We start from the raw sequence: 26,317 nt of genomic DNA, 5'->3' as shown, positions 1-26,317 counted from the left end.
TTTAAAAAAAAACCTACCTGTGACTGTGCATAACTTCTGTAAATATTTGAATATTGCATACTTGAAAGCAAATTGATGCAAAAACAGCATGTCAAATGTATATTTGTGGTACTCACCCAATGGCACCCTCGCAGCTGAGGCATCAGGATTGATCCAGAATGATAACCAGGACAAAACGACAATCAACAGAGTTGGCGCATAAACTCCCATCAAGTAGAAACCAACCTGCCGACGCAATGTAAAGATCACTTCAACGCAGGTGTAGTATCCTGGAAACAGACAGAGAAGGAGTAATGCATACAACAATCTCTTTGGTGGATTAGTCAAAAGCTAAACTACTAGACGATGGAGCTTGTAGAAGACTAACCTCATATGTTCCCTTAACTCCCCTTTACTACATACTGAGCCAATCAAGATAGAGACTATAAAACACATTTTGACTGTGTCATTTGCATATATATCTTTTTTTAAATGCAGCACTATGAATAGTTTTGCATGCAATGTTTTTAAATACTGCATTTAATGCTTAAGTCTTAACGTATTACCTTCCAGTAATATAGCAAAATTCTGAAATGTTAAATAAAAAATAAAATGTAATATAAATAAATTATAAAATATGAATGTAACAGTTAAAGCAGTATATGGTTAACCGTTTGCTTGTAGTGGCGAAATGCAGGCTTATGTTAATGGTTATAATGATATGATTAATAAATACTAACCTGTTCCTTGATAGTATTTTGTGCAGTTTCCATATTTTATGTCCTCTTGTTTAATGTCGAACTGAGGGAGAGCAATTTCATCCATCTGAACTGGGTCAGACTGCCACATGAACACCAGATCACTGGTGGTATAGCCAACTAAAACATAAAAATGAAAATGAATACTCTTTATATTCAGCATCAACACTTTTGCCACACAACACATTAGTTTTAAAACACACATTTTCTGAACAGTATATGCTAAGATTTTTTAAATAATTTTTTTAATTTATTTTTAAACTCTCTTTGTTTTGCCCTTTGGCATGGTGGTGTGATAGTTAGCACTCATGCCTCACAGCGAGAGGAAATGCAGTCTGACCAGCCATTTTGTTTGGAGTTTGCATGTTCTCCCCCATGTCAGCTTGCTTGGGTTCTCAAGCTTCCACAGTCCAAAGACATGCAGGTTGGGTTAATTGATGCCCGTGAATGTGAATGTGAGCGTGAATGGTTGTCTGTCTCTATGTAACAGCACTCTTGATAGCCTGCCGTCCTGTCCAGGATGTACCCTGTCTTCGCCTTAATGTCAGCTGGGATTAGCTTCAGCCCCCACGACCCTATAAGATAAGGGGTTACAGATAATGGATGGATGTTTTGCCCTTTTCTCAGTTTTTTAAACTTTGTTTTCCTGTTGCTACATATTGGTGACAGACCGTACAACAGATTCTCTGTCTTCACCCACTCCAACCCTATCGATATTTTACATTTAATAACTGTTATTGACTGTATTAAAGCCTTTGGAAAAAAGCCATTTGAAGCTTGTACAAATTGTGATTTTTAATAAAACTATTGAATGCCAAAAGTAAACAGGAAAGCACACCTAACTGAGACCTCATAGAATCTTCCCTACTGAAAGCGCCATGCTGTCAGAGGCCAAGGCACGTTGTATTTTCAGAGAACACTTCCATGTAATATTGCATTCAACAGTAAAATCTTGTAATAACGCTCAAAATTTGTATTAACGGGAAACACGTTTGAAACGGTTGTGCACTTCCCTGACCATCGGACACTGCACGCATGAGTTAGATGTTTTTTTTCCTGTGTGGAGTGTATGGTGCTGGGAATGATGTGAAGCTTTTTTCCACCACTTCCTGTTTCCACCATGTCGAGCTATAGAACATATGCTAAACATGCATTATGTTGTTCTGTATCAAGTGTAGACCAAACATTGTAAATTTATTGTGAATCGAATGATGTTGGTCACATAATGCTGACTTCATGTTACCAGAACGTGGTGCTAAGACTATCAGTCATGTTTGGCATATAGATGTCATCAGGTCTGGACTGTTATGAAGCATGTCAAGTTGAGGAAGATTTGAGCAAGTGAATTTGAGTTACATTTAAATTCAATTAAAAAACTACATGGCAACACCATTCCATGAAAGCTCAAACTTTGAACAACTTTTCAAAGCAAAGGTCTTTAGATTGGACTGGCCGAATTTGAAGTTCATGGAGTTAAGTCTCTAGGATGAGTTCAGTAAAGTACAGCACCTGGAAATGACCAAAAATACAACACCAACAAAGAAATAACACCAAATTCAAAATGGTAAACTTAAAAATGGGTTGAGAGCATGTTCTCCCCAAGAGAGATTTTAAGTCTCCATGTACCTATCAAATTTTGTACATCTAGGTGACGCATACCACAAGGGCTGCTTTGTTGAAATATTGTACGGGGTGCTATATGACCATGTGGAGTAAAGTTACAGTTCTTTTTTCATGCTGAAGCATTGAAATTCACGCCACCGCCAAGGCTACGAAATTTAACAAGAAGTCACAATTTTCACCATCAGGAGTCTTAAGGTTCTCTGACCAAAGTTCAGATGGATCTGATTAATCTGCAAGGAGGAGGTCATTACATTATAAAAGCACACGTATAAATTCCTGTTGCCAGTAGATGGCGCTAGGACTGTTATGAAGCATGAAAACTTTGGAGCAAATTTGGACAACGTCCGCCTAACAACTTCCTGTGTTTTGGCGAAAGGCACTTTTTTCGCCGCCACGTCATTTCTTGCCTTTCCATAAAAACTGAAACTTTTAATAACTTTTCATGGCAAATGGTTTTAGATTCTACTGAACAAATTTGAAGTTGATCGCAATAAATCTCTTGTAGTGGATGTTAAAGTGCAGGGCCTCTAAATGGCAAAATCACCATAATTGTGCAGTTAATTCAAAATAGCTGAAATCCTGTTGGGTTAAGGTTTTTTGTTTTTCAAAACAAATTTACCATTGTACTCAAGTACAATTGAGTTACAACAACTTGTTTTTTAATGGAAAATTGTGTTAAATGGCTGCGGTAACCACGTTCCATGAAACCTCTCACTTTTAATAACCTTTCATCAAAAAGGTCTTTAGATAGTACTAACACATTTTGCAGTCAATCTGAAGAATTCCCTTGGAGAAGTTCATTAGAGTATAGCACGTGGAAATGGACAAAAATACTCAAGAAATTCACACAAAATTAAAAATGGCCAACTTCCTGTTGCATTAAGAGCATGACCCCAAGATACTTTTTGTATTTAATGTCATTGTACTGGAGAAGTGACTGCTTTTAATGCTAGCTCTGATCTTTTGGCATTCATGCAAGGTATAAAGTGCCCTGCAGCAGCAAAGTGGCAGAAAGAAATGGGAAACTACTGTAACACCTGCATACTGTCATGTTTTTCAGATAAATTCACTGTTCATGAAACACAATCCCATTTGCAGAGAGACACTGACGTGCTGGTGATTTATTGTAGGATGACTGTGAAAGGTGGCCAGTTTTTCTGTAAGACAGGAAATCTAACTTGGTTTACATCAGCCAGGTGTCAAAGTAATCAATGGCCCTTATCCTGACTTTTAGAATGGTTACAATTTACTTTAATAGCTGTTTTACTACCTGTGAATGTCAAATTGTGTGTGTGTGTGTGTGTGTGTGTGTGTGTGTGTGTGTGTGTGTGTGGGTGTGTGTGTGTACTCACAACTCTCCAGCTGCATCTTACACAGCTGTGTGTCCATTGGGAAGAGTGTAAGATCCAAGGGACAAGACAGAGTCACCGACAGCCTGCACACAGAAACACACACACATTTTGACCTGATGATAGCATGAGGTGAAAAGTTAAGAGAATAGGAGTCAAATTCCATGGCAATCCTTTCCATAGTTGTTTTAGATATTGATATTTTATTCTGGACCAAAGTTGTGGACCCACCAACCAACACACCAACATTGACATGTGGTAATTATGAAAGACACCAGCGGTTAAATGCAAAAGCAGCGACTCTGTGGCTGGGAGTGAAGCTATTTAAAGCATGAAGGATGTTTCAGATTACGATGGAAAGATGATAGAAACTGAAATGCGATAATAACAATGATGACGAAAAAATCTTTAACCTTGAATTTTAGTTTGAACTCATAAACTTCTTCCAGGTCACTAGGTGGTTGGACACGTGCCTGGATAGACTCACAGCAGAGAAGATACAACAACTTGGGGCCGATCTTGACACTCAAACCAATTTATCAACAATAAGACTCCCTTCTTATACAAATTAATTGGTTTATGATTGATTCATATTTGAGTTTTTAACAACTGTTACATATTTTGATATTGATTATTATAACTATTATATATCAAATCTGCTTCAAGCAAAAACGTTACAAAGTAAGTCACGGGTCCTGGGGATTGATAACAAAATCTAAAAAAAATATGTGTGCGTACCTCATACTGATTAAGATATCTCCGTTCCGGAAGATGAAGAGCAGAATGTTGTCCTGCGTGACATCGTGGAAGTTTGCGTTTTTCTCATTGGCAAAGAAAAGGTCTGGTTTCCACAAACACTGGAACATGTTGGGATCAATAGTAAGGGAGTCACTCTTAAAGTCAGTAGGAAGTCGTAGGCGAGGGTCATTCCATCTCTGACGGAGAAATATGTTGACTCTGTAGTCCTGTAGCGAGACAAGATGTTGCATTGATAAATGTCACCATGTTCCCTGCTGCTCCTGCTAATTATTCTGTTGCCACTCACAATACTACTTGTACATCTACTGCTATTACTACAATGTTATTAATACTAGTAATATTATTACCATGTTTTAACCACTGTAAAACGTTTGGTTTACCCAAATTAAGAAAACATTATTTATAAGTTTAAACCAAATTGTTTTTTAAAAAACCACTAAGTGTGTCTGTGGTGTATGTGTCACCATAGTGGTCTCCTGGATGGACCCAAAGCTGTTTATGAAGATGTTCACCCGGGACTCAACTGGGATACCTGAAACACACAAGAAGTAATATGAAACCAGACCGTTCTATTCCATGTAAAACAGACATATATCTGTCCTGATCAGATGCTAATGACTTAATGTATACATTTGAGGAAATACCTTCTCCAGGAGGAAATTCCACATGGATACACTGAAAGTACAAACAGTGGTAGCACTTGAAAGTGCCCCATCTTCCAGTGTGAAGCTACAGCGGTTTGGAAACACACGCTTTCCTCTAGCTTTTCTGCTACAAGGAGTCACAAGGATCTATTAGCCCAAACGGGAATGTAAGATATGACATATATGCCCCTATATCAAGAGTGATGTTGCCATATATGTTACATATAAGGTGAAATATTGTTATCACATACATACATCATCTGCATATATGAAGATATAAGTTCATATGAAATATAAAGCAATTGTTTATACATACATATAAAATATCTAGATGATGAATGTTTATATGGTATTGTTATGTTGCAACCATATGTGGTAACTACATAAATTACTATATATATTTATAATTAAAGTAAAAATACTTACATTTGGGCACTTGCCAATTGATATTGTTGATGTATTGATAGGGGTACTAAATTACACCATTACAGTTCTAACAAATTAAATGTAGAACAAGATGCCGTTGCTGACATTTTAGCATTTAAACAAATTGTTTTTCTGATACAAACACAGCATGATTTGCAGTGGGGATGTCAATAAATGTGCTATCAATAAAACCGTTAAAAGAAATATTAAAAATAAGAAAAGCTGAACAAAACTTAAAACACTTATTCTGGGTCTCCTCATGGTTCTTGAGGTTGTAGAATTTACTCACCGACATGTAAACTGAACACACACTGCAATGCTACATTCACAACTTGCTATAAAATTACTGCTAACTTAATACTCATCAACACCCACTCTCATTTGAGCGGACAATCACTAACGTTACGCCGGGTGTTCAATTCACTGGCAAAAACCCTGACAGAGAATGCCAGGCAGACACGCAGGTGGCATTAAACGATGGATTTAACCTGCTTGTGCAACGGGTTATGGTTGCAGCTGGGTTCCTTATTAGGCTCAACTGGCAAGAAGTCAACTTCACATTGTTGAAAAGTAGTTTTACTCGTACGAGTAAGAGTAGGAGCACGGATTTAGACCCACTACCCGATACTGGTATTGCTCTCCACCTCCGGAGAGAGCTCCAACCACAGCGGATACGGATTTGGGTCTATCCGCATTGGGCTCATCACTGCTGGAGCTCCTGCTGGGCTGAAGGATGTTCTGGTGAGCCTGGGTGATTTTGTTGGCATACGACCCCTTGGCACAAATTAATAAGTAATAAGTATTAAGAATAACAACATAGAAATGTGCCATCCATGAATAGCTTCTACTCTATGATGGTCTTGTTTACTTATGTAGGTCATATAGAGGCATCAGTATTGCATTGCCACTTCTTTTAAGCCCAACCATGAGTTTTTTCCTAAACCTTACTAAGTGATTTCTTGCCTCTACCTAAGCAAGTGTTTTTCTTTGAATTCACATTAACTGCGTGTTTACTGCAACCAAGTTTGACACGCTAGGCTACCTGGTGCGGTAAAAAGTAATACTAAACGTCCCAACCAATCGTCAGTGTGATGAGAATGTGTTGGTAAGAACTCTTTAGCGAGAGAAAGACAGGCAGACAGCAACAGATGATAGAGAGGTAAACTTGAAGTGGTTTGAGTCTTAAAACAATAGTCATTGTTGGAGAAAAATAAGTTTTAGAATGATCTGTTCTTTTTTAAAATACAAGGCTCCATAAAGTCTGTGCCCTCGTGAACCTCTGTTCACACTAGACTGTCTCAGCTGTGTTTTTGATTAGGTATCACAGCTATCTTTCTTAAATGAGTATTTCAGCTGGTTGTCTTAGGCTATTTGCGACATAAATCTGTAGAAGACGTCATTGCATACGTAAGCTGATTTGCAACCATGATGTTTTCCGATTAGGATAATGTGACCCTTTAACAGAATTAATTGTCCAAAAGTGTGTTATCTGTAAAGTGTCCAGAACATATGCAAATTACTCTGTCAGTGCACTTGTGTGTTATCTGCAGTATAAATATCTCTGTCTCCTTCTTGCAAGAATAAATGATTAATGATTTTTACATTGGCCTCGAGTGAATTTTTCTAACAGTCATGTACCCAGATTTGAAATAACTCAGTACCCATCCTTTAATGAAACATATATTATGAATCTGGATGAACACACAGACATACTATTTAGTCCTGTGTGGCCACCATCTTTCCAAAAACAAAATGTTTGTCACTACTTACCTGTATAGTTTGTGGCATTACCTTGAAAGTTAGGCCTTATTCTTGGGTCATAACTGACCATCAGACGGTTCAAGATGTTGGAGGTGGAGTTAGGAGGGACCTGGGCCAAGTCTTCTGGGGACAACTGGCTGTAAAATTGGAATGAAAATAATTAACATCCAAATTTTAAACACTGGAAGTATAGGAAGCTTTTTTTCACAAAAATGCTGGATACATGTGGAATTACTGCAAACAAGGAAAATTAATGAGTATAACAGGGTGAAGTGCATTTGACAAAATATTATCATAAGGTGCCCAACAACTTAGCAAAGCACTAACTGAAAAATAGCAAACCTGGAAACAGAAAGAAGCCAAAATCAAATATGCCACAGTGGCTTCCAAATAAGGACATTACCACTAGACCTCATCAAGACGCTTTTTAAATAAATTACATAATTTGTCAGTATAAAGTCTAAGAGTCAAAGCAATTTTTTTCCAATAAGCAGATAGAGTTGAATACGTTGACAAGAAGGGCGATGGAAGAACTCTGGACCCAGCATTTTGTAATTGTTTTTACTAGCAGCCTAAACCATCCCACACTCCCTACAGAAGGAGTGCTGCGACTCACTAAATTTGGACATTTGATAAGAAAATGAGTCAGATTTTTTCAACAGAAATCTCTCAAAAACAGAGAGTTAGTAGAACACTGGGTTTACCATACATGATGCCATGTTTCCTCCAATATTACTGTTAGAGTCCTTTTACCCAGCGCTGCCTCATGTAATGGTTGAATTTGTATTCATATATTTGAAGCCAGGGCATAGCCTTCAGTGTTTTTTTAATTATGTTGGGACCTCACCACGTAGGTGAGAAAGAAAGGCCTTCATGTGGAATTGAAAGCCTAAACACAGAGGCCGACATGGAAAGCCAGAAGTCTAACCAATTGGACAAAGCCAAAACTCTTCAGTCAGATTTTGCAGGTCTCACCTGAGTGTGAGATTTAGTTTGAATTCAGATCCTGGCTTCCTGTTGGACGAGGTCCACAGAAACTCAGGAGAGTTCCTGTCTGGGCTGGGATAGGTTAATGATGGTGTGTTTACCATAAGCCTTATTGTACTGTAAGCTTTTCTGTGTGTTGTGAATTTGACGAACTGCTGAGTCCTGTTTAATGCTCTGTTGAGACTACCTCAATTATTGGACTTGCTGAAGTGTTTATCACTTTGACATTGATTGAGTTGTCCCATGCTGTAGGCCCCTGCTTGTGTTAGCTTCAGTGCATTTTATCAGTTCAAGGACCAGTTCAAGGACCAGGGCCATGGCCAACGAACCCAAGATTGCGCATAAAGAACTGCTATTGTGTCTTTCAGCCCCAGTTAGAATGCTCTTTGCTTTGAAGGCTTTTTTCTCTCACTTTTTACTCACCCACGCCTACACCGACACACACACTCCTATAGCCATCCACACATACACCTCATAGACTCACGATGACTCCATGCCATTATCACAGACGTGGAAACCACGTTGATTCTTATCTCTTTGTTAACTTTCGTTCTCCCGTCCGCCATCAGGGACTTTCACATGACGCAGCCACTAACGTGGTCACCTCCGCCATTCCGCTTCATCTTGCTCCTTTTCACACACACCCGCACACATGCGCCCACACATGCCATACACATGCTTGCTTGTTCGTCTTTATGCTTGTTTATTGCAGTTGTAGCGGTCCTAGCTGCTTGTTATTGTAGTCTAAAATAGCTGTTTATTGATTATTGATCGGTATTGCTGAAGTTATACATGCGCTTAACATAAATTGTGTTGCTCTGTATCAAGTGGAGATCACACAATCAAAATTCAATGTAAATTGGATACAGTTTGTCACATAACTCTGATTTCCTGTTGCCAGTAGATGGTGATATGACTCATGAGTCAACGATGGCATGTAGATGTCCTCAGGCCTGGACTGTTATGAAGCATGTCAAGTTTGGGGCAGACTTGACCAACTACAGTCGAGTTACAATAGCTTGTTTGTTGTAATCATTTAAAATTGACGCTATGGTATGGCTGTTCCTACTCCGAGAGTAGTGTGACGAAAATTCATACGGAAGAAGAATAATTAGATGAATATGAAGCCTGCAGGATTATAGTCAGTGTGCTGTGCACAAGGTTACAGCCATATTTTGGAATCCAGCCTTGTCCAGGCCACGGTAAACTAATTTTATCATTTGGGCTATTATTTTGAAAATGAATCCTTGTGCAGGGTCCCAGAAGAAATGTCTTTTTACTGGGGGCTTATATTTGGAAAAACCAGCTACGTCTGGGCCTCCTGGTAAACCAACTGGTGTCTTTTATTTTTTAAATCCAGCGCTCCCCATAAACTCCTATTACCATTTCAGGCTTTTGAAAATTCAGCCACCACTGTGAGCTGCTGTTACCTGGTTGATGCATTGCCTAAAGAAGCTAAGACCTTAAAGTCATTCCTGGAAAAGCTGGAAGATAAGATGGATTATTTAAAAGGGCTGAACATTTTTAAGAAATGACGATTAAAAGCACAATATTTTTAAAAGTTTAATACAAGGTTAAGAGAGAAACAAGCTTAATATAGGTTTCTGATCGATCATACCAATAGGCAAATTTGATAGAGAGAAGCTTAATATTATAAAGTTGAATGAAAGCGTGCCTGTCAGTGTGTGTGTGTGTGTGTGTGTGTGTGTGTGTGTGTGTGTGTGTGTGTGTGAGAGAGAGAGAGACAGAAGAAGTTATACATCTGAAACTATCTATAGGTTTAAATCTGTTAGAAATTTAAAAAGTACAGAGAAAGGTCCCAAAAAGAGCTTAAGAGCAATGCACCAATCAGAAACAAGCAGAAACTGATATGGCTTTTATCAGGTAATCACAATTACCTGTGTTTCTGTCTGAAAATGTCAGTCATTGTTGCCATAACTGGGAATAACACACAGAGAGATACAGACACAAATACAGAGATTAATTATGAATTAAACCTCAAATAGCTGAATTTTTCATTCTATCAACCGTTTAAAATGAGAGTGAAGGGTCCTAACTGCTGATTGATTATTTTTCTGTATGCCAGGCCTGAAAGTGATGAGACATTGTTGGACATAATAAATGTTGGGAATAATACAAAGAAGGTACTACCTGAACAAGACACTCCTGTGGCACCTTGCATGGTACCAGGGGCTACCATGCAAGGTGCCACCTGCCCACTAGCACTAAATAATTCAAACAGATGGCACGGCCTTCGGAAGCGATTTGGTCAACGTGTGCACATCGACATAGACGGGAGGAGCCGGGGATTGAACCACCGATACCCCAATTGAAAGATGACCCGGCTCTCTAATAAATTGTGTTGTTTTGTGTAGTTCATTCGCACCCCTTCTTAATCTTCTCCTGTCTGGACACCTCCAACATCCTCCTCTATCTCTGTTGGTCCGGACATCTCTGACACATCCCCCTTCTAGCAACTTACAAGAGCTGACATGATCAGAGACAAAACACACACAAAAAAAAGTGTGCTGACAATTGTCAGCCCTTAGTCTTTCTCCAGTTCCTTCATATTGTAGTGGTATTGGGAGGGGATCTGCAACAGTTGTCACATTAATCGCCCCAGCCAGAAACACCACCAGTGCCTATTGGAGATCTCAGAATGGTTCTATGTATGCCACTTGGACCAGTTTATTAAAATATTCTGGAACGCACAGTTTATTCCATTGATCTTGTGATTCTTCAACTCAAATTGCATCTACACCAACGAGGCCCATGTCAAAGGTGTTGCATAGGCTTTTCTAAATGAAAATGAAATGATATTGTGCTACAGGACAAAATGATCGACAAAGCCAACCGCTGAGGGAACTTTTAAATATCCATCTATCCATTATCTGTAACCGCTAATCTTATTCAGGAGCTGGAGTGGGTGCCAGCTGACATTGGGCGAAGGCAGGCTACACACCCTGGACAGGTCGCACAGGGCTGACAACCATTCACACTTACATTCATACCTATGGGCAATTAAGAAGCATCAATTAACCAAAGCTGCAGGTCTTTGAACTGTGGGAGAAAGCCGGAGAACCCGTGGAAACTCACGCTAACACAGAGAGAATATGCCGAGTTCACCGTGTGACTGTTCAGTTGCCCCCTGGTGAATTGACTGCTGGTGCAAAACGACTAATATATAAACAGAGCCCGTAAAGAACACTACAATCGAGCAGCCCTGGTGGCTCTGGAAAAACGGGGTGCGCTGGGACTGTGCACAAAGTATTATTCATTTTCCATTGTTCATGTTGTATAATGAACACTGTCAGTTTAGGGGTATTACCTAATATCTCATTGGTCTACTTGTGTTAATGCACATGTATTCTGCTACGTGAAACTCTGCGCACCAAAACATCAGTTTGTTCCATTATCCACCTTTAATAATGAAAATGTAGTAAAGGAAATCGAGTGCCAGAAACAGAGACAGCTCATCTTCAAAGTAAAAGTTGCACGTTTTCAAAAGTGTTGGCTCCATTTAAAATCAGGTTATGGTTTCACACTGGAGGACATGGTTTTCAGTGACAAAATCTATCAAGTTTCTACGCTATCAGAAATTAACGGTTGAAAAAACAAAACATACCTGAGATTTGGCTAAAATGTATATTTAAAAAATATATAATAACACAGTTTTTATAACAGGTCCATGTTAAACAAATACATGTCTAAGCATTTAGTGCTTCGCAATGAGAGAGTCAAAAATGTATAACCATCTGGGCGCTGTGTTATACTTATTGTGGCCGCTTAGTTATTTTCAGTGTAACCGCCTCCTTAGTGCAGTATCACTGTGAATGTTTCACGTTGATGTGAGGCAGTCAATTTTGTATTTAATATTTAATAACAGTCTAACTTCCCAATAAATAGTTCATGAGTGAAATGAGAAAATCAATCAGTCACATGTTTTAAAGTTGCTATAATTCATATTTTTATTGTAAATAGTAAATGGATGGTGAATGGACTTGTACTTGTATAGTGCTTTTCTAGTCTTCCGACCACTCAAACACTTTAACACTACATTTGATTCACTCATTCACACCCATTAATACACTGATGGCAGGGGCTACCATGCAAGGTGCCACTTGCCCATCAGGATCTATCATACTCATTTATACACCGCAGGCACGGCTTACCGGAGCTAACCAATTTGGGGTTAAGTGTCTTGTTCAAGGACACAGCTCTACCACTCAGCTCCAGTGGCCCTGTGTCTGTTATATCAACAATGGATCACATGACTACAGTTCCCCTCAGCTCTACAGAGTATTATAACATTTCTCAGCTCACTGTTTTGGTATTATGGCCCACAAATTTACTGCTATGGTTCATATTCATAACACACTATGAACACAATTTCTTTTATTTGTTTTATCTGTACATACAGAAGGACATAAAACGACAATTTGTGATTTTAGGAGGAAAAAAGATATTTTTCATGGAAAATAAAGCCTGAGAACAATACTATTGGGCTTGTTTCAGCTACATTTTAGTTAACTTTTAAACACCCATTTAGTAGGTTAGTAGGAGGGTCCCCATGGATCATTAAAAAGTCTTAAATATAGTGACATTCAAGGTCTAAAAATAAAACGTGTAGAATTGTAGGAGGGGAGGCATTAAACTTGGTCTAGTGAGTTTGTCCCTATATCAACACATGGTAAAATCTGGTTTGTTGATTTTCTTATTCTGCAGGCCCGCAGCAATGGTATTAATTTGTCATTTTAAGGGTATCAAAAAGGTCTTAAAAGTCATTACTTTTGTACTTAAAACTGTGCACATATCCGGAGTAGGTTCAATTGTATTTAAGGGTTTACTGTAAAATACTGTAACCCAAGCAGACAAATATGGTAACCCTTGTGGGGCCTCCATTGTAAACCGAGGACAAAATTGGCTAGGCCCCAGTTGGGTAGCCCAGATGGGCAGCACATATCAGCCCAGGTGCAACCCATTTGGGCCCCACATGTGTGTGGTCACTGGGATATTAATGGTATATTGATTAGTGTAGGGGCTGTCCCCATGTTATCATGACTACACACTATGTCAGACCAGTTACACTTATCGAAATGAGGCAATATGTCAAAAGAATTGACGGTGGAATTACCGATCTTATATAAAAGTGAGACGGTTATACGGTCAGACAGTTATTGCCTTATTGATGCTGTGAAATGTTTCAAAGCTGCAAATTATGTTTGAAACACTTTGAAATTAGTGTAGAGCAGGGGTATTCAAATAAAATTCAACAAGATCCAGTTAGAGAACCATCACAATAATAAGTTGATTTACTTACTTGATTTAGTGCCATATATTGAAGTAACCTAGTAGTTGTATCAATGTCTGTATGTAGTCAACAAGTAAAAGTTCAAACAAAGAAAGTTCAATTTGATAACATCTCAACAATATTTATTGTCGGTTTTCTAATTGAACTGAATGATTATAAATAATATACTGTAAATAGTAAATAAAGTGCTGGATTTAAAAATGAAATACATTAAGAAAGCTTTTGAAGATTTGTGCATCTTTTAAAAAATAAAGTACATTTCAATTTAAAATAAAGTACTTCACTTTTAGAAAAATTAATTTAACTGAATTGTCCTTTCCCTGCAGTTTTAATTTAATCTGATGTGATTTGAGTGGGTACGTTTGCACAAAAGATTTGTGCAATGTTGAATGCACTTATTGTAAGTCGCTTTGGATAAAAGCGTCTGCTAAATGACTGTAATGTAATAATGTAATGTAATGCATTGTCTCGTATTCACTATGACACTTTTAATAATCACCAGTTTCTGAACATATGACATACAGTGGTTTTGAACTGCCCATGAGAAGAATGAAAATACAAGAGTCTGTCCATTTTTGGATAAAGGCTCTGGTATCGTCAGTACACATATTTGATTGGCTGAGTAGCATCACGTGAGAGGATTTACAACACATGCAATTAATCTGTGTGTTTCCTGGAGTGTTGAACGAGTGTCATAAAGGCTAAAAAATCTGCGACGGTTAAAATAGAAGCACTCCTTCGAAATGTAATACTTTTCAATTATCGGTTTTATGTCCAGGTCCGGATACAATGACATCTGGATCTGGACCCGCACCGTGGTCTGCCTATTAGTTACCCATGCTGTAGAGCATATGGTATAATTCATATTGTCATCTGTCTACTCAAATAAAGTTTGACTGAAACAGATAAATGTGTTGTGTTGCTCACAGTCAGTATTTATTACCTATAGTAAAGCATTACATTTTCATAGTCAGGGTGTTAAATGGACCAGGTTTTTTTACCCTTCTGCATGCATTAAGTAAAATACGTTTTTCATATCACGTTTAAATAGAGCAATTACATTAAAGAACAGGTTATATTTGTCTAATAACATAATAATACCAGATGGAGCTCTCAGGTCAATGGTCATCCTAGCGTGTCTTCTCTGATGGTTTCTCATACTGTGAGGAGAGTCTGCTGGGTTCAGGAGCACCTCATCGGACAGGAGCTTGAGGACCGAGCATCAGGTCGCTCGGATCGCCTGTAAAACATAGCAGATTCAGCTAACATTACATAGACATACTGCAATGTAATGACATCAAGGTGTATGACAGTAAGTGTGACAAGAGGAAAGTTAAAGTTTACTACAACATCATCATCTTACATGTGTAGTTATATCAACAGCTAGAAACAGTGTAAAAAAGCATACATTTGTTTTATCAAGTATAGAGGAAGAAATTAAGTACACAGAGCATTTGACTAGGAGTGTAACTGATATTTGTACACCAAAACCTTTTAGTCAGTATAAGGTGCAAATAACGATCGACTGCGAATAAGTGAGACCATGACCACAGAAACCGAGGGCTGCTGACTATTTCACTAGAACTGGTACGGTGCTGCTACAGTGTGTCACTAAAAATACATTGTGTCTGTGAATCATTACGATCCTAGTAGCTTTACACACACTGTCCAGCTGGTCGCTACAGCCAGTTTTATTACACTATTGTGCAGTTTCACAAAAAGGCAACATGGGAAAGAACAGTTACCCACATCCAACCTACTACTGTTTCTTTAACTGGCTTCATATGAGACTTAATGTCCACACAGTCTCTCTCTGTATTACTACTACTACTTCATTACTTCAGCCTGTGGACCTACAATCGAAGCTAGCCGCATTAGCAGCGCAGCATGCTAACATCAACAGGTGAAGAGTCTGCTAAATAAACAGTAACTAAAACAACATAAAAATGGCAAAACTTACAGCTTCCAAGTTTGAAATTGGGTCACAGAGACAGTGTAGATCCATCCAGAGCTTCAGTTTGGACCCTCGTTGAGATTGAGTTTTCCTGTTGTTGTGAGGACATTTCAGTAAAAATACCTAAAAAAACTAAAGACTGAAATGAATCCACTAGGGTTTCACATCCTCAGATGATGAAGCTAAGTTACACTATACTTTTCTGTTGGTTCATACAGGCAACAAGTAGCGTTCTTTGCTTGAGACACTTTGGGGGCCAGTAGACAAACTGGGGACCCATACTTGTGTTTAAGAGCCACGAAAAAATATTCTATAATAGGTGACCTTCATCAAGCTGTGTTAAACGAAACTCTTACCTTTTTGGTAAACTGGGTTACCGCAGGAGCGCGACAAATTTCAATGTTTTGACATGAAAAAAGAAACAGTTATAACTTGACTCCACATGATCAGATCAAATTTCACATTTGATGATAGCAATGGCCTTAAGAAATCAACATGACTAATTTACATCATAGACATTGTGTCATCTACTGGTAAGAGGAAGTTCCATTCGCCACACTTTGGCTTACTACTTTTGGCAGGTTAACCAGATCACTCTCATATTCATATTCTCATTAGTATAGGTTTTGAGATATTAGGGAACTCCGGTTCCGTGGCCATTTCGAATTTTGTGTGTATTTCATGTGTATTTTATGCCATTTACAGGCACTCAAAATTAATCAGATTGACTTATAATTTGGTCAGGACAATCTAAAGACCTTAAAAATACTAAATTGCAATGCTTTTGAGGTTTCATGGAACAGCATTGCAGTGGCATGGCGGTCTCTGTAACTTGACTGTACTATAAACATTCAAGGCTTAAGCCCCGGCAAAATGACCTGGTGATGCTGCTGGTCAACGCAGGAAATAATGTCTAACTCATGCATGCAGTGTCTGATGGTCACAGAAGTGCACGGCCGTGTCAATCTGCATCCTGCCAGAACCCTTGACGTGCCCAAAGCTGCGAGGGCCAGAGCACACGAAGGCCCTATTGAAACTATTATTTTTCTTAATCTAATGTTCCCAATTAAGTGCCTTTTTTAAGGCCTAAAGGTGCTCCAAAACTCACCAAACTTCTTGGCACTGGTGAAAATAATATATTTTACGGGACTCGTGCTTGAGTGTGACAAAATGGCCCAATATCGCCCACTAAAAGCCCTCCATCTTTCACTTTCACGTAGCTGTGTGAAATTTGGTAGGCATATGTAACATGTGGAGACGTACAAAAGAGCCTCTTGGAGGTACCATGAACCCAACAGGAAGTCGTCCATTTTGATTATATATTTTAGGTCATTTTTTGCCTTTCACATGCGGTGTACCTTAACAAACTTCTCCTACAGAATTAATTTGATCACTACATTTTAAACGAAAAAAAAAAATGAAAAGTTATTAAAATCTTGAGTTTTCGTAGAACGACTTTGCTGTGGCTGTTTGTCGTAGACACTTGTGGGAGAAATCATCCCGCTCAGGCGAGCGATCCTGTTTCATCAGTGTTGGTTATCCCTACCCCCTAACTGTATCCCAGCCCACCTTCATAACCCATTATCCATTTGTCCTACACACTAGAGGGAGGCATCATTCCACTCAGCAGAGAGTTTCTGTTTCATTGGGATGGGTTATCGACGCTTCCTACAACTTGCATGGGACAAGCGCAAATTCAGCCATAAATCAATGACAGTTTGTCCCAACATCAACACACTTGCTGGATATGTTGTATGGAGCTGTTGAAACATGTCTCTATCATGCCAAGACATATGACTGGTTGTGCATTTACAGACATGCTGCATACATTGTCATGATGAAACACACGTGTGATTGGTCTCAGTCCTTCTTAAGACTGAATAAAACCAACTGAGGTGACCATGAACCCACTTGCTGCTGCCTGCAGTTTAAGGATTAGTTGGCAATTATGCTGCTTCCTTCTGTTGAGCAAAAAAATGGTCAGAACCCAGTATCACTACATGTTTATGTTGTTTTTATGGATTTGTGAAGCACTTTGTAACCCATGTTTCTAAAAGTGCTTTACAAATTTGTCACAACCTGTGCCTTGTTATTCCTCCTTCCAGCCACATTCCCACTTCCATTCACCATCCATCCACCAGAGGCCCTCAGACTCTCCCACCAGTCACCCGACTCCAACATTCATTCACATTTTTTTTGGTACCATTCCTATTACTAAATCCCGAATCAAGAACTATCTATCTGTTATACTGCAATACTTGGCAATATTCATTTGGTGACGCCAGACATGGCAATGCCAGAATGGTATTGACATGTCTGTTGTTGTTGCAACTGTTCACGTTCCATTTTTGAACCATATCTAATTATTAGAATAAGTCAAGTAAAAATGTAACAAGAGTGCAGAGTGTTCTAAAAACGGATGCAACACAAACATTATGTGTCTACAGCAAAAACATGAACATTATGCATATTATCATAAAACAAAATAACAATACAAATTGTTAAAAACATTTCTCTCAGTATTGGTAGAATTATTAAGTGCACAAAGAATAACAAAGCATATGTAATGTACTTGCACTTTAAAAAAAATATATATATCTGGATAATGTGACCTGGTGTGAGGATAATGTTGCTAGTAATGGCAGCATATTGAGAAAGGATGAATTTGGAGAATACAGTATATTTACTTACGAAGGACAGACGACTTGTTTGCCTTTCTTTCCCTTGGATTTTCCTTCTTTGCCTATGGTCAGTTTCCAACAACACAACAGCAACAGTAGCAAGATCATCGGCCTGAATCCAGCAGCCATGGTACCTAAAACAGAGTAAACAAAGATAAACAAAGCCCAGGACCCTCACTGACTCTATCATCCCCAGGACAATTTTCCTACCAGACAATCCCCTGCTCATCCCTGTTTCTTTATGTAAACACACTCGAAACTTTTAACATTTCTCTTACATTTCACTTGTTTACAGTCCTGTTATCTGTTTATTGTGCACTTTACTTTATATTCTATTGTAAATTTGAATATGTTTCTATTTCTATTTCTTGCACTGTCTTGATTGTTTGATGTTATTGTTTGTTTGCTATTATTTAATGTTATGCACCTTCCACCATGACCAATTCCTTGTAGGTGCAAACTTCCTTGGCAATAAATGGTTCTGATTCTGATTCTAATCCTCCAACAAATCCGATGTTTTATGGGTATGGAATTCTTTGTGATTCCTCCAAGAGGGAAATTCACAGAATTTGTTGGGATCATTGCACTCATCAACATGTTACATCGATATGTTTTCGCCCGCAAGCCATGTTAAATTACTTTTCATTTTTGTGACCCATGTTTGAGGACTTAAGGATTTACAAAAACTCATGAATCTTTGCACCCATGTTCAAACTAGTAATTATTTCTTACAAAAAAAGATTGTGAGAATATACAGTGTTTGGGTTCATGTGTGTTTAGCGGGCTCCACCCCCTAATGTGTGGAAAGCCTTAGTTGGGACATAGTTCAAGATATTCAATTCAGACATTTAAGAAATTAGGTACACGCATTGCTCTCATGATTTCTGACGTATTTCCCATTGGCTTTCATCAGCTCCGCCCAACCAGAAGTCGGACATTTTTAATTTAGTGAGTCTTTTCATGTATTTAATGCAAACAGTTTTGAAATACTCCTAACCATTCATGGAAAAGATTTCAAAAAATTCAAAAATGGTGCAAAATTTACGGATTTATAAAATCTGAGTTTTAGTAGAGCACATTAAGCTGGATATTTGAGACAAAATTCATAACAATCTGACTTACAATGTGAAGGTGTGGTCTTTCAAATAACATATTTGTGGGTTGGTAATTACAGTGCTACTTTGTGGCCAATTGGAGTAACATTCCTTAAGAAGCACTTGCAAATCATTCCAGTTATTGGGCCAAGTTTTATGTTTCTAGCTCATTCCAGCTCACGGAAATTTTAACCGATGCAGCAGGATTGTAATGTTTTGTGTAGTTAATTTGTGTGTTGTGAGGCAGGAATTCCTGCTTCTGAGTCTAAGTAATTGTGGTGGTGTTTGTGTTGTTAGTATGCATCGGATTGTTCTCCCCCAATTTAGCACATGTAAAATAATTGTAATGCAATGTAAATGTTTTAATTTATTTGCTCATGTCACATGTATAACAATGTTGCTATTCATTATGTGTTCTAATCATGGACAGGGGTTGCAATTATTAATTACATATTGCAGCTTAGCCATTGTAGTTTGAATGTTGTCAAAAATATGAGTGTTATGATATGGTGGTGTTACCATATTATTAATCTCATTAGGGTTTTTTTGTGGCTTTTCTTGGCTTCACAAAAGTCTGTCAATGAGTAAGGGACCCATGAGGTAACACCATTGGTCGGCGGGAGTTTCCCCATTAGTTGTTACTTTTTCAAAATGAATAGGATATTACATTAAAGCAGTCCTCAATTATTGGACCCAAAGGTTATTTCACCATGTCATATGATTATGTTAATTCAGCACACTGTAAGAGCAAATCAGTAAGATTAGTTACAAAACTCGCAAAGTTAAAAAAATTCAGAGGTGCCCAATCAAGTGCTACAACCACTTCCGCACCACGCGTCAGTAGTGATTATGTAATTTTCTGGCACACACGCTTCGTGCCAGCTTCACTATGACGAGTACAAACTACGCTTTAGCTGGTACAGCCATATGCCTAGACACTTCATAACTGTTTGTTTCTGTTGATGTCTGAACATTTGTGTAACAGTAAAAATGTAATCAATAATAATATTTATAATTGTTAAAACATTTTTTTAAAGTAACGGGAGAGTCGAGAGAAAAAAATCATGAAATAAGCTCCTTTCAACGCATGCAAGATGGCGCAGTGGATGGCAGCCTTGGTGTTGCGCTCTCTAGACACATCAAATTGTCTGCATTTTTACATTTGGAGCCCGTGGAGCACGACCCCACCAGAATGTGCTGTTGTACAGAAATAGTTATAGTTATAGGCTTTTCTCTATTTCAGACACAATAATGGCAAACTCATCTTTGACTACTATATAAAATTCTTGCAATTTTTAATCATATTCTGAATGAAATCTCTTCTCTAGAAACATATTGCTTTGTAGTGTGTGTAACTTTGTCTTTATGCCTTTGTGTCTGGAAGAACTAGCCCTACTGCACCTGTAGCTCTGGACCGAAAAACTGTATGCGCATGTCTGCGCTCATTCAACGTGAACTTTTGGATCGTGAGTGGGGCCTGGTAGCCAGGGCCTCTAGGGGCATCCCATTGGTTGATTTTAATGGTGCAAGGTTGTACACGTCTTGCTAGCTAGCTAAAGAGGGACTGATACTGTACTTACGTTAATGTTACAACAGTAGTGATGACTCGTGTGGATATTTAATGATTTAGCACTTTACTCCTGGCGCAAAAATTGAAAAATAAAATGTTTGGGACAACATCGACTGGATGACTTCATCATATCTCAAGAAGGAAAATATATATATATATATTAGTGTTGGGCAAGATAACGTGTTAATATCGCGTTAACGCATCAATTAATTAATGCCGAGAATTATTTTATCGAGTGTTAACACAGTTTTTTTATTACGATCATCTTGTTACATGATCAAACGTGACAATATCAAAATACATATTGTTGTGTTTTTAAATAAACATATAAGCACGTGAGAACAAACTGCTCTTAACTGCACCTCTTTATTAGCATAACTCCACATGCAGGTACAGACTCCCTCCACATTCCATGCTTCACCTACATCCCCTGGGTCCTAAGTCCCTTCATGTACAGCTTCTTATCACCCGCTATGTACCAACGTACATTTATAACAAATACCACACATATTAGATTTTTTAAAGTTTTTTGTTTGGAATATGTATAACAAGCATATCATTTAGTTATCACTACTGAGAATTTAACAAACATAAAAAAACATGACATAGATAGGTTTGCAGTTTTCAAGGTGTATATTTCAAATTGCATCTATTACACACATGAAAATAGAGTTGTGAACACCGGCTGAATATCTAATATCAGAATCATTATAACTGTATTATAACTGGTACTGTGTAAAAGGAATACTGCTGTTAAAAAAGCACCTTATTTGTTTAAAGTGTTTGCAAACCAAATGTTATTGCACTTTTGTTCATATAGCAGTACTTTTAAAATACAAGTGCGCATAACAATGCGTTTAATCGTATAAAAATCATGCAATTAATCGTGATTCAAAATTGTAATCGTTGCCCAGCACTAATAAATATATATATATATATATAAAAAAGAGTGGTTCAAAAGGAAAAGTTAGTTAACTGTCTGGACAGCAAATGGATTTAAAGACTTGAAACATCTTTCAGAACAGCTGGAAAAACACCAGAGTTGTGCATCACATGTAGATAATGCCATCAAGTTATGCTTACTGGGAAAAAGGAACGTATCCTCTCATCTTGACAGTGCGTACGGACGTGGCATTGAACAATACAACCGACAGACTGCAGTAAACAGGTATGTTCTTGGCAGAATTATAAGGTGTATAAAACTTTGTAGAAAGTGCGACATTGCCTTGCGTGGACATGACCACTTGGATGGCTTGTTAAACCCTGGCCCTTTTAGATGCATATTTGAGACTCAAGACTAAGGGACCATTACAATGCTCAATCAAATTTTAAGGGCACTTCAGCCATTATGCCATTATTCAAACTAACTTCTTACAATAAAATATTCACTGCTGCCATTATAGATCATGTATATATATATATATATATATATATATATATATATATATATATACTGTATATATATATATATATATATATATATATATATATATATATATATATACTGTATATATATATATATATATATATATATATATATATATATATATATATACTGTATATATATATATATATATATATATATATATACTGTATATATATATATATATATATATATATATATATATATATATTATTTCTTTGGAGAGTTTTTAATGCACAATTTGTTTTTGTTTTATTTTGTACCACTCATTTGTCACTTGAATAAATCCTACACACTGAATATAAAGTATAAAGAAATATTTACACATAATCTTAGGCATCATCTTTACAAATACTGTACATCCATCCAGTCTGTGTACAGTGTATCTATTCAATATTTATGGATGTAAGTATATGTGTACATACGTATGTGTGAACATACTTGGCCAATACAGCTGATTTACATAAGATTCACCCAACCCCCACCTATTACGGCCCCAGCGGGATTTTGAAATGTGATTGTGTTTTGTGTGGTTGTGTTTTTGGGAGTCTTTTTTTTTGATGATCTGCTGTGAATTGTGTTGCCTCTTTCTGACTGGCTGGAGTCATGGGTTCAGCGGTTCAGCCTGCGGTGTGTCTGCTGCTTACTGGTCCATCCATCACCTTCGGACATTTTAAAATGCTTGCGTTTACGGCAGTTTGACAGCAGCGTTGTACTGTCCTCGGTCTCCTGACATGTCATTTAGTGTTAGCCAGCAGACAGATTATTTTTGTTGTTGTTTTGGCCTTGGTTTAACCTGAGTAATATTGTTTTAGTTTATTATTAGTGTAAGTTAGTTGAGTTGAAATAATACATAATTTTTCCAACACTGCAATTCAGTATTAAGATTTTGGAATGGGAACCAAAGAGGGAATGGTCTTTATAACTTTTATGTTGCGCATTTACCCTCTAGATGGTGGCTAAACATAAATCACTGTCTCGTTCAATATGCTCAATATGAACACAGGACCTCTTACACCTTTTGTTACTTCATTTACTGTGCAAAAGTCTGTACTAAACGCAACGTTTGCTCTGGTTAGGGCAATATGTTTGTACAGCCTATTACCCCGACTTGCAGAATCATAGTGAGAGAAGCTAGCGGGATAGAGAGAGGGACAGAGAGGGGACCAGAGAGTGTGTGGGTTGGAGGAGGAGGGGGGGCTGGACTGCGGCATTAGAATTCACTGTCAAGATTCAATGACACAGCTTAATAAAGCAGAATTGTCACACACAGACATTCAGACTCTTTCTCATAGCAGGAAAACTGTGACAAGTCATTTAAATGTAATGCACTCCACACACATAGGCACAAAATAGGCTCTTACACTCACATGCACTGAAGCACAGGACAGCAAAACCCTAGGAATTGTCCTTCAGTCTGAGGTAACAAGATCTGTATTGCTTTCTCTCTCTCTTTCCTGCACACACACACACACACACACACACACACACACACACACTCCACCGCACGATGCATAGACCAGTAAGAGACGGAAAGTGACATTGCATATTTCTTTGATTCTTACCTCTAGAGTGCCGAATCATTATTTCTACTGCAGTACAGGGAGTCCGTGGTTAGTCACTGAGACGCTGTAGCCTGACTGTATGTCCTCTCTCTCTCCCCCTCTCTCCCCCTCTCTCTCTGCTGTGCTGTCCTGTGTGTGTGTTCCTTTATGTGCACTGATTTATCATCCTTTTCTCCTTCCTCTGGGCCTGCCAAGGGGAAAGCAGCACAGTACTATTGACTCTTCTCTCTTATTAACAGAATTACTGAAAGTTCTTCATTAATAGTATGTAAACCATCACCATAGCTACCAAGAACTGTATTATTCTTACCTATATTGTTGATACATTTATAGGGACGTGGTTACTGATGTAATGTCAGAAATGAGCTATTTATATATTTGCTTCTCCTTGTCTCTATTTATTACTATATGATGTTGTTGGGATCTGGCAGGAGCGTGTTTGTTATTAGCAAGTATGAAAACTAAATCAGTAATATGAAAAGTATGAATATGAATAGGCTTATTAACATATATTACCAATAATGGGGCACCACCCTGGTATCAATAACCACACTGTAGATAAAAGTCTCAAAATGTGTGTTCACTCACAATGTCAATAGTCAAAGTACTATTCCACATTCAGAGTGAATCATAAAGGTTTGAATATGAGCACAGGCTCTATTATTACAACACATATGCACAAAATAATCACAGAAACCACTCCTTAAAATATAACAGTTTATTTACTTAACAATGCTGATTAAAACCAATAAAATAAATCAACAAACGTCTATTATACAACTACAAGCATACTACCTAAAAGCAACAAACAATCATGTGGTGAGGAGTGTGTGGGTGTGTTGATGAAGGGGGGGGGACAAAGGAGAAAGAGCAGGAGCAAGATGGCGGCATAGTCTCGTGAGTTATTACTCCACGCGAGACTTAACAATGGCAGAGGAAAGAGGAAAAAAAGGGGGGAGTGAGAAGGCGGACATTTTCAGATAAGTAATCATGTCATGAAATACGCCACAATGGCAGCGAGGCCGTGATTATCTAACAGGGAATAAAACACAATAGAGGCTTCCTTCATATCATTCTGCAGGTTAAAGTGGCGGAGCACAGGGCAAGTTATTCGTTTTCTCCCTCGGGATCCAAAAATGTCTATCATTTGTCCAACCAAGTTTAGACCATAACCTAGATTTTTTTTTTTTAAAACCAACATTGTTTTGTCCCCTTCTTTCATCCAAAATGAGTCGGACGGGATGGCCCAGAGTTGAGGTGACACGGCCTTGGTGACGTCATGGCCGTGTCACAGAGACTTCCTGTGGCGTCATCCAATGAGGTACCAGTGTTTGGTTTGACCGACATCTCACACAGTGATGTTAAACCACTTTAGGCTTTTGAAATGCCAGGTAGGCCTCTCCTATATTTCAGCCAAATGGGGAAGTCCCAACACTGTATAATTGTGAATCATTACATTACAGTCATTTAGCAGACGCTTTTATCCAAAGCAACTTACAATTCAGTATTTATCTATATACCGTAGGCACAGCTACGGGAGCAATTTTTGGGGTGTTGTCTTGCTCAAGGACACATTGACATGAGACTAGTGGAGCAGGAGCCGGGGATCGAACCTCTGATCCTCTGATTGAAAGACAGCCCTGCGCTCCACTTAGCCACGGTCACCAAACAATCCTACCAACATGCGGCTTGTTGTCTCCTCTTTTTTCCAGCCTGTGTTGAATCAGTTATTAAAGAGAATGTTATTTAAGAGAATGTTGATCTGTGTGATTTGTTTGACTTTCTTGAAGACGCACGTCGAAACGTCAGTCTATTAACTAGCATGGACCACACCATCAAATAGAAGCTTTCTTTAGATTTATTAAAGGAAAACATGATTGAGATGCAACTCAAACTTTGCATCGACTTTGTGTCGCTCATCCGTTTCGTAGGGAAACTTCAATATTGGAAAAATATTGGACTGATGGTGCTACCTTAAAGTATCCCGTTTATGTCAAAACTATGTTTTTCTAATCCTACTTTAAATATAAATGATCTATTTGATGAAAAGCACATTGTCCAGTTATAGAACCTTCCACCTATGCCTAGCTTGTTTATTTTTTATTAAAAGTCCTTCTCTCCACATGGAATCATACACTTTCTCAATGTTAAAGAAAACTAATGCCATCACTTACGTCAAGTTAAGAGTCTTTTCTATTTCATTACTTACTTTAATGAGAACATCTGCTGTGGATCATCCTTTTCTAAAGCTACTCTGATATTTGCAACAACTTTCTTTTTTCTGAAACATATGATAACCTATAAAAGAATAATTTTTAAACAATTTACATAAGTGGGAGGTTAAAGCTATTGGTCTATATTTTTACCATTAGCTGAATCTTTTGCTGGTTTAGCAAATGGTAAGATTAGTGCCATCTTCCACATTTCAGGTAG

General features: G+C 38.0%; 1 protein-coding gene across 2 annotated transcripts in view; it reads right to left on the bottom strand.

The window, feature by feature from the left end:
• LOC137885393 (glycine receptor subunit beta-like) overlaps positions 1 to 24,002 on the bottom strand; it is a 40,658-nt gene extending 16,656 nt beyond the window's left edge. The window contains exons 1-8 of one of the 2 annotated variants that reach the window (XM_068727641.1): positions 23,885 to 24,002; positions 18,243 to 18,366; positions 7,330 to 7,436; positions 4,933 to 5,000; positions 4,448 to 4,674; positions 3,713 to 3,795; positions 720 to 857; positions 117 to 269 (exon numbers count right to left, since the gene is read on the bottom strand). In XM_068727641.1, the coding sequence (XP_068583742.1) occupies positions 117 to 269; positions 720 to 857; positions 3,713 to 3,795; positions 4,448 to 4,674; positions 4,933 to 5,000; positions 7,330 to 7,436; positions 18,243 to 18,366; positions 23,885 to 23,903 (919 nt within the window). In that variant the 5' untranslated portion in view covers positions 23,904 to 24,002. Of the gene's footprint in view, positions 1 to 116; positions 270 to 719; positions 858 to 3,712; positions 3,796 to 4,447; positions 4,675 to 4,932; positions 5,001 to 7,329; positions 7,437 to 14,698; positions 14,747 to 18,242; positions 18,367 to 23,884 lie in introns of those variants that run through there. The other variant, XM_068727642.1, reaches the window with a different exon arrangement.
• Between the last annotated feature and the right edge of the window lie 2,315 nt (positions 24,003 to 26,317).

Source organism: Cebidichthys violaceus, unplaced genomic scaffold (assembly GCF_023349555.1).
Source record: "Cebidichthys violaceus isolate CVI_PGR_0920_01 unplaced genomic scaffold, fCebVio1.0.p SCAF_4, whole genome shotgun sequence".
NCBI lineage: Eukaryota > Metazoa > Chordata > Actinopteri > Perciformes > Stichaeidae > Cebidichthys > Cebidichthys violaceus.
Note: the sequence above shows the minus strand (reverse complement) of the source record. Positions and strands in the feature narration are given on the sequence as shown.